The 16,855-nt window shown below is 45.7% G+C and overlaps 1 protein-coding gene across 1 annotated transcript in view; it reads right to left on the bottom strand.

Annotated features, from left to right (window-relative positions):
• Positions 1 to 8,026: 8,026 nt before the first annotated feature.
• Positions 8,027 to 16,855, bottom strand: part of arfgef3 (ARFGEF family member 3) — a 443,098-nt gene continuing 434,269 nt past the window's right edge. Inside the window, 1 exon segment of the mRNA XM_073051808.1 lies at positions 8,027 to 14,478. Coding sequence (XP_072907909.1) covers positions 14,287 to 14,478 — 192 coding nt within the window. The 3' untranslated portion in view covers positions 8,027 to 14,286.

Consider the following 16,855-nt stretch of genomic DNA (forward strand, 5'->3'; position numbering starts at 1 on the left):
TGTCTCTGGCTATCCACGCGATCTATGCCTCTTGTCATCCTGTACGCCCTGTCAAGTCACCCTCATCCTCCTTCACTCCAAAGAGAAAAGTTGTAGCTCACTCAATCTTTTCTCATAACACGTACTCTCTAAATTAGGTAGCATCCTGGTAAATCTCTTCTGCACCCTCTCTAAAGCTTCCACATCCTTACTGTAAGGAGAGCTCCTTACAGATGATGTTGGAATTGAACTCCTGACTCCGACACCCCGAGCTGTAATAGAGTTATGTCAACTGTTAGAGAAGTGACATTGGTTCCATGGTTTCATTTACCTTTGTGCCAGCCTCCCTCCACACACACTGAGATGAGCGTGTTCCTGTTTCTGTTCACTCTTCCCTGTTCTGGCTCTGAAAATGTAAACAATTTCTTTGACCACGAACACTGCCTGACCTGCCCTTTCCGGTGTTTCTGCTTTTATTTCGGACTCTCACCGTCGGCAGTTTACTTTTACAGTGGTCCAGCTTTTGCCGGATCTCCTGAAGTGGTGGGAACATACAGTTTCAATATGCACCACAACCCCCTAACCAACAATCGTGTCCGTCTCCAGGCTAACTGCCTGATACCGATTCCGTTTTACTTACCTCGAAATGTACGGTGAAATGCTTTGTTTTCCGTTAATAGCCAACACACCTAAAGGGCCAGCCTGCAAATCCAGGCGCAGGTCAATAGGACAAGGCAGGTTAATGGTTCAGCACAGTCTAGATGGACCGAAGGGCCTGATTCTGTTCTGCAGTTCTCTCTGACTCAGTGTTGCCACACATTCCAGTGCCAACATACCAGGCCCAACCTGCTCAGAACATAACAAAACAGGACATACCACAACAACAGAGAAACATGCCCCATTAGAATCACAGAGAAATAGAAAAGTACAGCACAGAGACAGGCCCTTCTGTCCATCTAGTCCATACCAAACCATTTGAACTGCCTACACCCATTGAGCTGTACTGGGACCATGGCCCTCCATACCTCTACTAACCATATACCTATCCAAACTTCTCTGAAATTTTGAAATCGAGCTTGCATGCACCACCTGCGCTGGCAGCTCGTTCCAAACTCTCACCACCCTCTGAAAGAACGGGTTTCCCCTCATTTCCCCCTTAAACTCTTCTATACCCCTCACAATTTTGTATAGCTCTATCAAATCTCCCCTCACCCTTCAATATTCTAAGCAATGAAGTCCTAACCTATTCAATCTCTCCATGTAACTCAGGCCCTTCAGACCTTGTAAGCTTTCTCCGCATTCTTTCATCCTTATTTACAGCTTCCCTGTCGGCAGGTGACCAAAACTGCGCACAATACTCCAAATTAGTCCTCACTAACATCTTATACAACTTCAGTATAATGTCCCATGCTTACCTTTCAACACACATAGTTCTCTAACCCCAGGTCAGACCGACTTCGCCCTCCAGTGGCCACTGGGCCTTCGAATTCCTCCATGGACTCACAGGAATGTGGGTCTCCAACCTCGAATTCAGGTCGACCCTTGACCTGGGCTCCCAATTGACCTTTAGGCTTCGGTCTTTGGTTTCAACCCTGGACTTGCCACTGCCAACAAATGAGGACCAAAACTCCAGGACTCAATCTGCAAACTAGGTGATGACAGGACCCCCAACATCCTCGCTGGTCTGCTGGTCCAGTATCGGACCAGGTCCATATTGGTGCCCAGCAAGTGCAGAGTAGGGGCTTAGACTTGTCCTCAAATTCCTCCAAATCCTAACCTGACCCCTAATTTCATAAACCGTCCTGATGAATCTAAAACACCTAAAAGTAACTACTCCAAGTCTGAACCATGACCTTGATGGAAACGGCGACTCAGTTGGGATGTTTGTTCTGTAGGTGGGTTGAGCTGTTCACAAATGTAGATTCATACCTTTGACCTTTGGGTGCCATGGTGCAACACATATAGCTCGGGGCCTTCCAGCGTTCAGAGTTCAGTTCTGACATCTCTTTACTCCTCCCCATGGAAGGATTTTCTCCAGGTCCTCCTGTGTCCTCCCACAGTCCAAAGACGTACCGGGTAGGTTAACTGGTCATTGTAACTTGTAGAGTTATCAGAAGTAGCTGGGACAGCATGGCTCAGAGGGCCAGAAGGGCCAACTGTGTCACTAAATAATTATATTTTGAGTATACAAATACACGTTTTATTGACGGGTAGAGTGGATGGTTGGAATTATCCTTGTAGACTGACTAAATTTTTCTCCTCTTGTTTCTTTCTGAATTTGAAAATTTAGAGTCAGAGATGAGTATAGTTGGACAACAATTTTTTTTGAAATTCTTGCTTCCTCAGAATTCTATGATAGGCCACTTGAAGCTGAACCCCAAAATAATTTCAGACTACTTGTATAACATAGGAATTTGGAGAAACAAGGAATTAACTTCTATTGAATACGACGTGTTTAATTGCATAGTGGAGCTGACACTTTCCCCACACTTGCCACTGACAGTGTGAAGATTTGCAGCAAAGTCTAAACAGGAATGCAGAAAATGTATCTGTAGTGACACGTGGCACGTCATGGTTTTGTATGCTCGAAGCATGTTGCCAACCAGCTGTACATAGTTTGGAGCTCTGTAGTTGCCAAGAAGATTTTCAACAACACCCTTGAATGCCCTCCATGTGGTTTTCACTGGTCTCACGAGAAGTTCCTTAAATTGACTGTCATCGATGACCTGTTTGATTTGTGGACCAACAAAAATGCCTTCCTTAATCTTGGCATCAGTTATTCTGACCTGAATTATGAATTGAAATAATAAATATAGGTGATTTCAAAAAATAGTGTGCGATAGGGAAATTTGACGGTGATTTTCATGATTAGCAGCCCAAAATCCATAAAATACGCACAGAAGTATTCAGGAAGCAAAATCTTTGTTGTCCGTTGTATTCCATCGGAGAACTCATCCATGCCTACTGAGACACCCAGCTGAGCTAGTTTTATTTACCTACATTTGGTCCACATCCCTCCAAACCTTCCCTATACCGGCAAACCTGTCCGAATGTCTTTTACAATAGTTCTTACCCCTGCCTCTCTACACACTGGGTGTTTGTTGGTCTTTTTTAAAATGGATACTTTCGGGTTCCTTGTTTTGTGGCTGCCTGTGAGGAGATGAATCTCAAGGTTGCCTCATGTTTTGATAATAAATGAACTTTGGTGGCAGAGTCAGGGAGGAGAGAACCTCTTGTTTCTCAGTTATTACCCCTCAGCCATCAGGCACCTGAGCCAGTGTGGGTAACTTCACTCACCTCAACACTAAACTGATTCCACAACCTATGGATTCACTTTCAAGACTAATGCAACTGATGCTCTTGGTATTACTTATTATTATTAACGGCTTCTTTGTATTAGCACAGTTTGTCTTCTTTTGCAAACTGGTTGTTTGTCAGTCCTTGTGCGCAGTTTCCCATTGATTCGATTGTATTTGTTTGAACTACTGTGAATGCCTGCAAGAAAATGAGTCTCAGGGTAGTATAGAGTGACATACGTATACTGTGATAATAAGCGTACTTTGAACTTTTGAACTTTCAGCTATTTTACTCCACTGCAAAGATTCTTCATGAAATTAATTTTTCCCTCCCTTTGTCTCTCAGGGCTTCAACTCTGTGTGTTCCACTACTCTCTGACCACATTCTTACCAAGACTCGCCACCACATCCTGAAACTTTAACAACTGAGATTCATTTACTTATCACGTGTACATCTTAACGTACAATGAAACATACCGGTTGTGTTAGCGACCAGCTAACAACAAGGGATGTCCTGGGGGCAGCTTGTAGGCGTTGCCACACATTTGGGCGCTAATGGAACATGCCCACAATAATTAGCATTCCTTTCCTCCCACATATGCTACTTGACCCAGGAGACTTGTTCCAGATCCCAGCAACTACGATCTGGATCCCAGTCAGGACTGTGGATGCTGCATTGGCCTGTCCTATCTTTGCCACCTTGGGCATACAGCTTACCTGTCAGTGGGGCATTGGTAAAGCATCGACAGTATGCCACGGCCAGGATGGTGAGCTGTGACTCGTCTTCCCACTGAGCCACAGTTTAGAGCGGGGAAGACATTCAGCACGGAAATTCCCAGAGTGAAGGCAGTGCTTGCAACCGACGTAACATTGCTTAATCCAATACGCATCTGTATTGGCAAATGCTGATCACTGGGTGAAGCCAAGCTGATTAGTCAACAACTTCTATTTAATTATAGGATGCTGCTGGACCACCCTTATTTAAAGGATCTTTGACAGACTAGCAAATCAGGTGGGTTTTTCTGAAGAACCAATAGTTTTGTGATATTTAATAAAGTACAGTTCACCCAACGCTTGGTTGCAGCTTGGAAGATTCTAGCGGCTATTTCAAAGTTCAAATTCGATTTCTTGTAGGCATTCACAGCAATAGAGAAGAAACAATAAGAGTCAATGAAACCCAACCAGTGTGCAAAAGACAACAAACTGTGCAAATATAAAAATAAATAATAATAATAGATAAATAAGCAATGACTATCGAGAACATGAGATGAAGAGTCCTTCAAAGCGAGTCCATTGATTGTGGGAGCATTTCAATGATGGGGCCAGAGAAGTGGAGTGAAATTATCCCCTCTGGTTCAAGAGCCTGATGGTTGAGGGGTGATAACTGCTCCTGAACCTGGTGGTGTGGCTCCTGTACCTGCTTCCCAATGGCAGCAGCAAGAGAGCAGAGCCTGGGTGGTGGGGTCGCTACTGATGGATGCTGCTTTTGTACAACAAGTAAGTGTGCTCAGTGGTGGGCAGGGCTCTACCCGTGATGGACTGGGCCATATCCACTACTTTTTGTAGGATTTTCTGTTCAAGGGCATTGGTGGTTGCATATCAGGCTGTGATGCAGCCAGTCAATACACTCTCCACCACACATCTATAGAAGTTTGTCCTGGGATGTCTGGACTGTCTTACGCAGAGAGGTTAGAGAGACTGGGCTTGTACACGCTGGAATTACGGAGATTGAGAGGGGATCTGATTGAAACATATAAGATTATTAAGGGATTGGACAAGATAGAGGCAGGAAATATGTTCCAGATGCTGGGAGAGTCCAGTACCAGAGGGCATGGTTTGAGAATAAGGGGTAGGTCATTTAGGACAGAGTTAAGGAAAAACTTCTTCTCCCAGAGAGTTGTGGGGGTATGGAATGCACTGCCTCGGAAGGTAGTGGAGGCCAATTCTCTGGATGCTTTCAAGAAGGAGCTAGATAGGTATCTTATGGATAGGGGAATCAAGGGATATGGGGACAAGGCAGGAACCGGGTATTGATAGTAGGTGATCAGCCATGATCTCAAAATGGCGGTGCAGGCTCGAAGGGCCGAATGGTCTACTTCTGCGTCTATTGTCTATAAAATTTTAGATGTCATGCTGAATCTTTACAAACTTCTAAGAAAGTAGAGGTGCTGTCATGTTTTCTTCGTAATTGTACTTGTGAGCTGGGCCCGGAACATGTCCTCTGAAATGATAACACCAAGGAATTTAAAGTTGCGGACCCTCCAGTGAGGACAGGCTCATGGGCCTCTGGTTTCCTTCTCCTGAAGTCAATAACCAGCTCCTCGGTCTCGCTGACGTTGAGTGAGAGGTTGTTGTTGTGGCACCACTCAGCCAGATTTTCAGTCTCCCTCCTATGTGCTGATTCATCACCATCTTTGATATGGCCTATGCAGTGGTTTAGATTAGAAAATCTACAGCACATTACAGCCCTTTCGGCCCACAATGTTGTGCCAATCATGTAACCTCCTCTGGAAACTGCCTAGAATTTCCCTACCGCATAGCCCTCTATTCTTTTCAGCTCCACGTACCTGTCTAAGAGGCTCTTAAAAGACCTTATTGTATCCACCTCTACCACCTTCACTGGCAGTGCATTCCATACACCCACTACTCTGTGTGAAAAAATTACCTCTGATATCCCCCTTGTACCTACTTCCAAGCACCTTAAAACTATGCCTCCTTATGTTAGCCATTTTATCCCTGGGGAAAAAGCCTATGACCATCCACACAATCAATGCCTCTCATCATCTTATACACCTCCATCAGGTCACCTCTCATCCTCTGTCACTCCAAGGAGAAAAGGCCAAGTTCACTCGTTCCTGTAGCGAGGTGATCAGAACTGAACACAGTACTCCAAGTGGGTCTAACTAAGGTCCTATACAGCTGTAACAATACCTCATGGCTCTTGAAATTGATCCATGGTTGATGAAGGCAAACACACCATACACCTTCTTAACAACACTATCAACCTGCGCAACAGCTTTGAGTGTCCTGTGGACTCAGACCCCAAGATATCTGCCACACTGCCAAGAGTTTTACCATTATATTCTGTCTTCAAATTTGACCTACCAAAATGAACCACTTGACACTTATCTGGGTTGAACTCCATCAGCCACTTCTCAGGCCCGTTCTGCATCCTATCGAGATCCCACTGTAACCTCTACAACAACTGCAACCTCTGTGTCATCAGAAAACTTACTAACCCGCCCTTCTGCTTCCTCATCCAGGTTATTTATAAAAATCACAAAGAGGAAGGGTCCCAGAACAGATCCCTGCAAAACACCTCTGGTCACCGATCTCCATGCAGAATATGACCCATCCACAACCACTCTTTGCCTTCTGTGGTCAGGCCAATTCTGGATCCACAAAGCAATGTCCCCTTGGGTCCCATGTCCCCTTACTTTCTGAATGAGCCTTGCACAGGGAACCTTATCGAATTGAATTGACTATTTCTTACATTCTTCACATGCACGAGGAGTAAAAATCTTTCTGTCTCCATTTAAACGTGCAATCATAGTAATTTATAATAAATAGAACAGTCAATGTAACATAGAGTACACTCAAATCAGCGTGAGTTCATCAGTCTGATGGCCTGGTGGAAGAAGTTGTCCCGGAGCCTGTTGGTCCTGACTTTTATGCTGCGGTATTGCTTCCTAGATGGTAGCAGCTGGAATAGATTGTGATTGGGGTGACCCCGGTCCCCAATGATCCTATGGGCCCTTTTTACACACCTGTCCTTGTAAACGTCTTGAATCATGGGAAGTTCACATCTACAGATGTGCTGGGCTGTCCGCTCCACTCTCTGCAGAGTCCTGTGGTTGCGGGAAGTACAGTTCCCATACCAGGCAGTGATGCAGTCAGTCAAGATGCTCTTAATTGCGCTCCTGTAGAAAGTTCTTAGGATTTGGGGGCCCATACAAACTTCCTATCAAATGCCTTACTGAAATCCACTGCTCTACCTTCATCAATGTGTTTAGTCACATCCTCAAAGAATTCAATCAGACTTGTAAGGCACAACGTGCCCTTGACAAAGCCATGCTGACTATCCCTAATCAGATTATACCTCTCCAAAAGCTCATAAATCCTGCCTCTCAGGATCTTCTCCAACAACTTGCCCACCACTGAAGTCAGACTCACTGATCTATAATTTCCTGGGTTATCTCTACTCCCTTTCTTGAACAAGGGAACAACATTTGCAACCATCTGATCCTCCTCCCATCCCTATTGATGACGCAAAGATCATCGCCAGAGGCTCAGCAATCTCTTCCCTTGCTTCCCACAGTAGTCTGGGGTATATCTCATCCGGTCCCGGTGACTTACCTAACTTAATACCTTTCCACATCCTTTTTCTTAATGCCTAGACATTCAAGCGTTTCAGCCCGCTTTGACAACCGGTGTGGTCAGCAAACTTGAATACGACACTGGAGCTGAGCTTAGCCTCACAGTCGTAGGTACAAAGCGAGTACAGCTAAACACACAGCCTTGTGGCGATGGTATGGAGGAGCTGGACTTTGAAAATTGCAACACAAATCTTAATAATCAGTTAACCAGGGAGATAAATGAACAAGTCTGAACATGCATTAGAGGAATGGCACCGGTTTGCAGTGGGTCTGTGTACGGAGAGTGGAACAGTGAGAAACCTGTTGGAGTAGTTTGGTTTGGAGGACTCAGTAGCAGATACACGCAGAAAAATAAAACCGAGAGAGAACTCGGAACCCAGTTGTGCACCTGCGTTTTATTCAACAATAAAGCAACATAAATATAATTTATTTCACAAAAGCTTTTCAAAATGTAACTTTGACAGTTGGGTGGTCTAATCAGACCACTATTGGCAGAGCAGAAATATACACACAGACCGGGTTTCCTTTACAGAAATCAAGCAACACTAGCAGAAAAGTGCCAAGAAGCCGAACGTGAACTGAAACGCCCAGAAAGCACAAAAACTTCATAAATTAAAAGTGAAGGAGTCATTTCATGGCCACCACGAGAAGAGTAAACAAGGTTGCACAGTAACTGTTTCACGGAGTGAGGTCTGACTGTCACCAGCTTGAAGTGCCGTAGTGGTGAGCGGCCTCAAACGTACCATTTGAAGGCACGAGCTATCACGAGAGGCTGGGTAAACGGGTTGTTTTCTCTGGAGTGGAGAGGCTGAGGGGAGATCTGATGGAGGTTTACAAGATTATGAGAGGCAGAGATAGAGGAGACAGGGAGTATCTGTTTCCCAGGGTTGAAATGTCTAATACCTGAGGGTGTGCATTGAAGTTGAGAGGGGGTAGGGTCAAAGGGGATGTGAGGGGCAAGTTTTTTACTCAGACAGTGGTAGATGCCTGGAATGTGCTGGCTGGTATAGTGGTAGAGGCAAATACATTAGATGCTTTTAAGAGGCGTGCAGATAGGCACATGAATATGAGGAAGATGGGGGCATATGGACATGGTGTAGGAAGGAGGAATTAGTGTTTGGTGGTTTTTGATTTGCCTTTTAGCTGGTTCCTGCGCTGTAGTGTTCTAAGGATTTTTGAAGTGCAAATTTGCATGGAATTATTACACTACATTCAATTTACCTGCGTAAAGAGCCGCTGGAGTTGTCTGTCTCGCAAAGGAAGATGGTTGTAGTGGTCAGAGGTCTATGACCTCAGCCTCAGGATGATACTGCAGGACTTACTCTGCTGTCTGTAGGGAGTTTGTACGTTCTCCCCGACCCTGTGGGTTTCCTCTGGGTGTTCTGGTTTCCTCCCACATTCCAAAGACGTGTGGGTTAGTAGGTTAGTTGGTCACACGGGTGTAATTGGGCCTGCTAGGGTGTTTTGGTTCTAAATGAAAACCTAGAGAGACAGTGGAACATGTCATTGGGGTGGTGGTAGAAACAGATAAATCAGGGACATTTGAGAGTCTTAGGTGAGCCCACGGATGCAGGAAAAACGGAAAACCATGTGGGGGCAAAGGGTTACAGCAGGTTAAAAGGTTGGCATAACGTTGTGGGCTGTTGTAATATTCTATGTACTCAAGGTGGTGCTGTAAGCCCAATCATTTCGGTTGCTTCATCAATGACTTTGTGTTCAGAATTGAAAGAATTCACTCATAATCGTCTAGTGTCGAGTTGGCAGCTGACCAGTAGGCTAGGCCGGCAGGCAGTAAGGTCTACACACTATTCAGGATACAAACAGCGAATAACACTCACACAGGCAAGAGAGGCTAATCATCTACTCTTGATGCTCAGAGGCAGGTACATTTAGTCATCTATCAGTGGTGTACAGTCAGTGTAGTATGTACCACCGCAGATATTTGTCAGAACTGCTTTAACATCATTTCCCAAAGCTGCAATCTCAAATGCTAAGTAGGGTACACTGCAAGAGGACAATCATTCTGAAGTTTGTTTCTGGAGACTGCTTCAGAGATGCCCATAACACTGGTGACACTAAATACAGTGGAAATAAACAGATTTGCATTTCACAACTTCCCAGATTTTTCCCACCCAACCAAGTTAATTTGAAGCTTTCAAAGCACGGCACTCAAGTTGTGCATAGCACACTCCCACAAACAGCGACAATGACCAGATAATCTTGCTGATGTTAACTGATAAATACAGATTTGGCAGGATTACAGAGTGAACTCCCGATTTGCTTTGAAAACAAGATCTTTTTCTCCCCCTGAATTGTGGTCAAACATTTCATCCTTCAGATGTACCTGCCAGGATGTCAGACACCTATTGGTGGGATATGTACTCATGACCTCTGGCATTTGTTAGTTCTGCTGCATCTGATTGGAGGAGTGATCGGTAAGATGGTGCACAGAATCTTGGTGACCTGACAGTTTCAGCTACATACTTGGAGAAAAGTGCATCGGTACTGGTCTCGATGTGTAGGAGAGTTCTGGCGTCTTACAGGATTAAATACGAATGACAAGCTTGTTGCTAGTCATGGCACACACACGTTAATGAGCTAAAAGAAAGCCACATTTTAGAGAAACAACAAGACATTGCATACAAATGTGACTTTTCTACTCTTTGGCGTCACTGAGTATGTAGATAGGACCAGGGAACATTACAGCTTAGTGTCGCCACAGGCCTTTCTTACAACAGTTTCACCTGGGGCTGAATTCACGTTGGAAAGTGAGAGAGGCCGGGGAGGAATAAGTGTGGAATCTCCACTGTAGGTGAAGATGGGACAAGTCTTGTTTGGTGTGACCAATAGCAAGGAAGATAAAGAGAAGTCTTCTCTGATGAGAACAATGTCAAGGGGTAGTCTGAATATTATTGTTAATTTAATGTGGACATCATGGGCAGGGCCAGTGTTCAGTGCCCAACCTTAATTGTTCCTGAGTAAGCAGTGGGTGAGCTGGCTCCCTGAAACACTGTAACAACGCACACAAATCACTGGAGGAACTCAGCGGGTCAGGCAGCATCTACGGAGAGGAATAGACAGTCAGCATTTCGGGCCGAGACCTTTCATTCATCAGGACCAGTGAAGCACTGCCCTTCAGGTGAAGGCTGCCCCAGGGTGTTGCGTGGGGAGGGAGCTCCAGGATTTAAACCCAGTGATGATAGAGGGCTGGGTATCTATTTCGAGGTGAAGATGGCGGGAAACTAGGAGTCAGCTTCCCAAGTACTGTTTGGGATTGAGACCATTTAGCCTCTCAGACCATTCTTTCCTTGCCTTTGCTGTAAACTCTACGAAAGACCTAAACATGGAACATTACAGCTCAGTAAGGCCCTTCGGCCCACAACATTGTACTAACCTTTTAACCTACTCTAAGATCAATCTAACCCTTCCCTCCCACACAGCCCTCCATTTTTCTATTTAAGAGTCTCTTAAACATCCCGAGTGTATCTGTCTCTATCACCGTCCCCGCCAATGTGCTCCAAGCACTCACCACTCTTTATAAAACCTACCTCTGACTTCCTCCAATCTTATCAAAATTATGCCCCCTCATTAACATTTCTGCCTGGGGGAAAGGTCTCTACTATCCATTCGATCTATGTTCCTCTTATCATCTTTTAAACCTCTACTGAGTCATCCAGAGAAAAGCCCTAGCTCGCTCAGCCTTCCCCCCAAGACCAATGACCAGTTGCTCACCTAGAACTAGTAGGAATGAGTAGAGATAGAAGAGAGCATGTAAAAGAGGCTACGGAGAAGTTGAGTGGCTAAGGTATCCTAAGATTTCCACACATCCTCCAAAGATGTTTGAAAGGTCCTCACTGTCCAAAAGTTCAGAGATGGTGGATTGGACATATGGGGGGGGGGGGTGGGGACAGAGGGATCAGGGACGGACTGAACAGTTAAAGAGTCACAGAACACTACAGCAAAATAACGGGCCCTTCGGCCCATCTAGTCCGCACTTAACTGTTACTCTCATCGACCACAGCCCTCCATACCCCTCCCATCCTTATACTTACCTAAACTTCTCTTAAACATTGAAATCGAGCTCACATGCACCACCTGCGCTGGCAGCTCGTTCCACACTCTCACCACCCTCTGGGAGAAGAGGTTTCCCCTCATGGTCCCCTTCAACATTTCACTTTTCACCCTTAACCCACTGGGCCAGAAGGGCCTATAACTGCCCTGTATCTCTAAGTAGAAGATGGCATCAAGTGCGACAAGCTCACAGCAACCGATACTTGGAGCAGGCACCTCCAGGGCAACGGGACTTTGCCTTTCAGGAAGAGCATGGTCACGCAGCGACTCTGACAGAGAGGATGCATGGGAAGGGGGAAGGGCCAGCTTCAGCCCTCTGCCCAGGCAAAAGGAGTTGCTTCTGTGGGTGGAACTTTCAAAACGGAAGTGTGATCTGTGGCTTTGACCCTACTCAGGCGGGAGAGCCCTGCAGACCCAGGGTGTGTCTGACCCGAGACAAGCCTCATCACTCGTCTACCCCGCTTCCAACTCAACCTGGGTGGCAAACAGAATGTCACGGCATGGTGAAGGCAGGGGGCCAGGGCCTTCTCTTTAGAGTGAAGGAGGATGAGAGTTGACTTGGTGAAGGGGGAAGATAATAAGAGGCATTGATAGAGTGAACAGTCAGAGACTTTTACCCAGGGTGGAAATGACTTACAAGAGGAGGCATATCTCTGCAATTTCCTTGTCCATTTGCCCCTCCTCTAAAATCTCCTCCCAGCACTTACCCTTGCAAGCAGCCCAAGTGATAATCCTCCCCTATTATGATGTCTATTATTTCCCTCTGGGTCCTCTCCTCCTCCCCTTTCTCCTATGATCCATTCTCCTCTCCGACCAGATTCCTTCTTCTCCACCCCTTGATATCTCCCACCCACCTGGCTTTACCTATCACTTTCCAGTTAACCACCTAACCCACCCCCCACCTTTCTATTCTGACATCTTCTCCCTCAGTGCTATCATGTTTGCTGTTGTGTGCTGGGGCAGCAGGCTGAGGGTAGCAGACACCAACAGAATCAACAAACTCATTCGTAAGGCCAGTGATGTTGTGGGGGTGGAACTGGACTCTCTGACGGTGGTGTCTGAAAAGAGGATGCTGTCCAAGTTGCATGCCATCTTGGACAATGTCTCCCATCCACTCCATAATGTACAGGTTAGGCACAGGAGTACATTCAGCTAGAGACTCATTCCACCGAGATGCAACACTGAGCGTCATAGGAAGTCATTCCTGCCTGTGGCCATCAAACTTTACAACTCCTCCCTCGGAGTGTCAGACACCCTGTGCCAATAGGCTGGTCCTGGACTTATTTCCACTTGGCATAACTTACCTATTATTATTTAATTATTTATGGTTTTATATTGCTAATCTACACTATTCTTGGTTGGTGCGGCTGTAACGAAACCCAATTTCCCTCGGGAACAATAAAGTATGTCTGTCTGTCTGTCTGTCAGTCCTGAAGAATGATCTCGGCCTGAAACGTCGACTGTACTCTTTTCCACAGATGCTGCCTGGCCTGCTGAGTTCCTCCAGCATTTTGTGTGTGTTGCTTTGATTTCTAGCATCTGCAGACTCTCTTGTGTTTATAATTTTGAGGTGTTTGGAGGGGAGTGTGGTGGGGGGGGGGATTGTCAGATGTACGGTTGTTTTACAGAGTGGAGGGTGCGTGGAATGCCCTGTCAGGGTTGGTGATAGAGATGGATACATGAGGGACATTTAAAAGACTCATAGATAAGCACATGGATGATAGAAAAATAGAGGGCTACGTGGGACAGAAGTGTCAGATTGGCCCTGGAGTAGAAAAAAATGTTGTTGCAACACAATTCTACAGGTGCTGGAAATCCAGAGAACACACATAAAATACTGGTGGAACTCAGCAGGTCAGGCAGCATCTACGGAGGGGAATAAAGAGTTGATGTTCATCAGGACTATAGACAATAGACAGCAGGTGCAGGAGTAGGCCATTCGGCCCTTCTAGCCAGCACCGCCATTCACTGTGATCATGGCTGATCATACACAATCAGTACCCCGTTCCTGCCCTCTCCCCATATCCCTTGACCCCACTATCTATAAGAGCTCTATCTAACTCTCTCTTGAATGCATCCAGAGACTTGACTAATGAAGGGTTGATTAATCAGGACCTCACTTTGCGTTCTGAGTTCCCCATTGGACCGGTCTATCAAACAGCACTGCCCGATGAAGGGTGTCGGCCCAAAACGTTGACTCTTTATTTCTCTTCATGGATGCTGCCTGACTTGCTGAGTTGCCCTGCCATGTGGAGGTGGTACCGTGCTGTACATTTCAATGTTCTACTGAACTGTCGGACATGAAATGCTCCCACTTGGTCTCAGAAACAGATGGTTCATTTACACTGCAGAATACAACTCCTCAGTACAATTCCTTTGGCATCTTGGTTTAAATGACTCCAACAAGGAGCAAGCTGATGGCCAGCAGTAATGGATGGAGAGTAGTGAGCTCTGACTGGGAGGCTATCCCCCAGACGTGATTGAGAAAGGTGGTCACTGGGCCAACACACCGAAACAGAACCACTGTGCTTCATGTGTACAGGTTCCTGTCCTTCCCTGCTGCGTCACACGATGATGTCGTAAACTCTCCCCACTCTACCCAACCACTCGCGGACGGCCTGGCGTACTCGGACATCGGTTACGTGGCAGGTGAGCTGGCTGATACTGGGGTACACTGAGGGTTGCAGAGCTGTGAAGGTTTGATCTGGCAGGAGCTGGATCTGGTTGAGGATGGTGAGTATCATGTTGGTCCAAGCCTAGAAACGAAAAGACGCTTTAGTCAGACAACTTGACTTTGATTGCAAACACAAGCGATTCCGTAGACACTGTAAATCCAGAGAAACACACACAACGTATTGGAGGAACTCAGCAGGTCAGGCAGCGTCTATGGAGGGGAATAAACAGTCGACGTTTCAGGCCGAGACCCTTCATCATCAGTCTGAAAGGTTGAATGTTTATTCTGCTCCACAGATGCTGCCTGACCTGCTGAGTTCCTCCAGCAGCTGCCCTTAGATTGTACTTGTAAATAGTAAAAGTCACGTTTAGGTTTTATAAGACATTGGTCAGACCACATTTGGAGTACTGGAAGCAGTTCTGGGCCCCCTACCTAAGAAGAAATGTGCTGGCATTGGGGAGGATCCAGGGGAGGTGCAGGTGCCCCCCGCTTTACGCCACTTCACTTTTACAAAAGACCAACATTAGTACCTGTTTTCACTAACCAAAAGAAATCCGAAGAGGATTTTCCCTTTTACGAAAAAAGGCGCCCGCTTTAAACTTGCGTTTACCCCGTGACCGCAAAGCCCTGCATGGGCAGGTGTATGCACATGTGTGTACGTGCCAATTTTTTTCTACAGATCTGTTTTGGCTAAATCTTCCCGATTCTGGTAAGTGAAACTACACTGTACATACATTATTTCTACTTTATATAGGCTGTGTAATTATCGTATCATTCCTGCTTTTACTATATGTTACTGTTATTTTAGGTTTTATGTGCTATTTGGTATGATTTGGTAGGTTTTTTTTGGGTCTGGGAACACTCGAAAATTTTTCCCATATAAATTAATGGTAATTGCTTCTTCACTTTACGACATTTCGGCTTACGAATGGTTTCATAGGAACGCTCTACTTTCGGATAGCAGGGGAATAATCCCAGGAATGAAAGGGTTAATGTGTGAGGAGCGTTTGATGGCTCTGGGCCTGTACTTGCTGGAGTTTAGAAGAATGAGAGAGGATCTCAATGAAATGTAATGAATATTAAAAGGCCTAGACAGAGTGGAAGTGGAGAGGATGTTTTCTATAGTGGGGAGTCTAGAACCCGAGGGCACAGCATCAGAATAGAGGGACGTCCATTTAGAACAAAGATGAGGAGGAATTTCTTTAGCCAGAGAGTGGCAAATCTGCAGAATCCACTGCCACAGGTGCTGCGAAGGCCAAGTCATTGGGTTTATTTAAAGCAGAGGTTGATAGACTCTCAATTAGCTAAGGCATCAAAGGATACGGGGAGAAGGCAGAAGAATGGGGTTGAGAGATAATAAATCAACCATGATAGAATGACGAGGCAGACTCGATGGGCCAAACGGCCTGTGTCTGCTCCTATGTCTTATGACAGGCTACAGCAGAGTCATCAAAACAGCAAAAGGGAGGAGGAGCAGATTATTTGGCTCTTTAAGTCTGTTCTGGTGCCTGTAAATGCATGGGGGGGGTGGGGGGGTGATCCAACCATGGTCTTAGCTGCACTCCCTTTGCCATCTGTAGATAGGTGCATGTTAGGTTGATAGGGGACTGAACAAGTCCATGTTGTCTTCAAAAGGCAATACCTCAAGAGGGCATCAGCCGTCACTAAGAACCCCCATCGCCCAGGACACACCACTCCTCATTGATCAGGAAGGAGGTACAGGGGGCTGAAGAAGCACTCAGCATTTCAGGAACAGCTTCTTACCCTCTTCCTGCCATCACACCTCAGAAGGGCCAATGAAATACCTGAGTTGTTTTTGCACGATTTATTTTATATAATTTTATATATATTTCTTACGGTAATTTAGTTTTTATTATTTAATGCACTGTATTGCTGCCGCAAAACAAATTTCACAACATGCACCAGTGATATTAAACCTGATTTTGAGAGCAATTCCATTCTGCAGTAGTTTACCTGTCACCAAGTTCTCTACCACCTTCCTGCCAGTTTTACCGCTCACCACACACACCAGGGACAATGTCACAGTGGCCAATTAACCTACCAACCCACGCCCCAGGTTACAAGCACCCAACTCGCGTACAGCTCACACACATGGATGAGAATTTGACAGACTGGTGAGGAGGATTTTCCAGCTGCCGCAGGGCTGCAGAAACCTTCTGCTGTGTGGGAACTTGGTTCGTGCCAATTTCTAAACCACTGAGCTAACTTCCATGGCTTACTAGCACATTGCCTATGTTCTTATTTAAATCATTGCTAGTTTTGATTTATTGAGCTCTCAGGAGTGGAGCCCTAGCGTAACCTGGCTGGCACCTGTAGCTTCTGGATGGGGACCCTGCCTTTTCTGGGAACAGTTGCTTAATTTCTATCTCTTCCACTCTTCAAATAATTTCTCATTTCCGCCTTGCTTTTGTACTTCCGTTTTTTTTTAGTTTTATGTA

This window comes from Hemitrygon akajei, chromosome 7 (genome assembly GCF_048418815.1).
Source record: "Hemitrygon akajei chromosome 7, sHemAka1.3, whole genome shotgun sequence".
Taxonomy (NCBI): Eukaryota; Metazoa; Chordata; class Chondrichthyes; order Myliobatiformes; family Dasyatidae; genus Hemitrygon; species Hemitrygon akajei.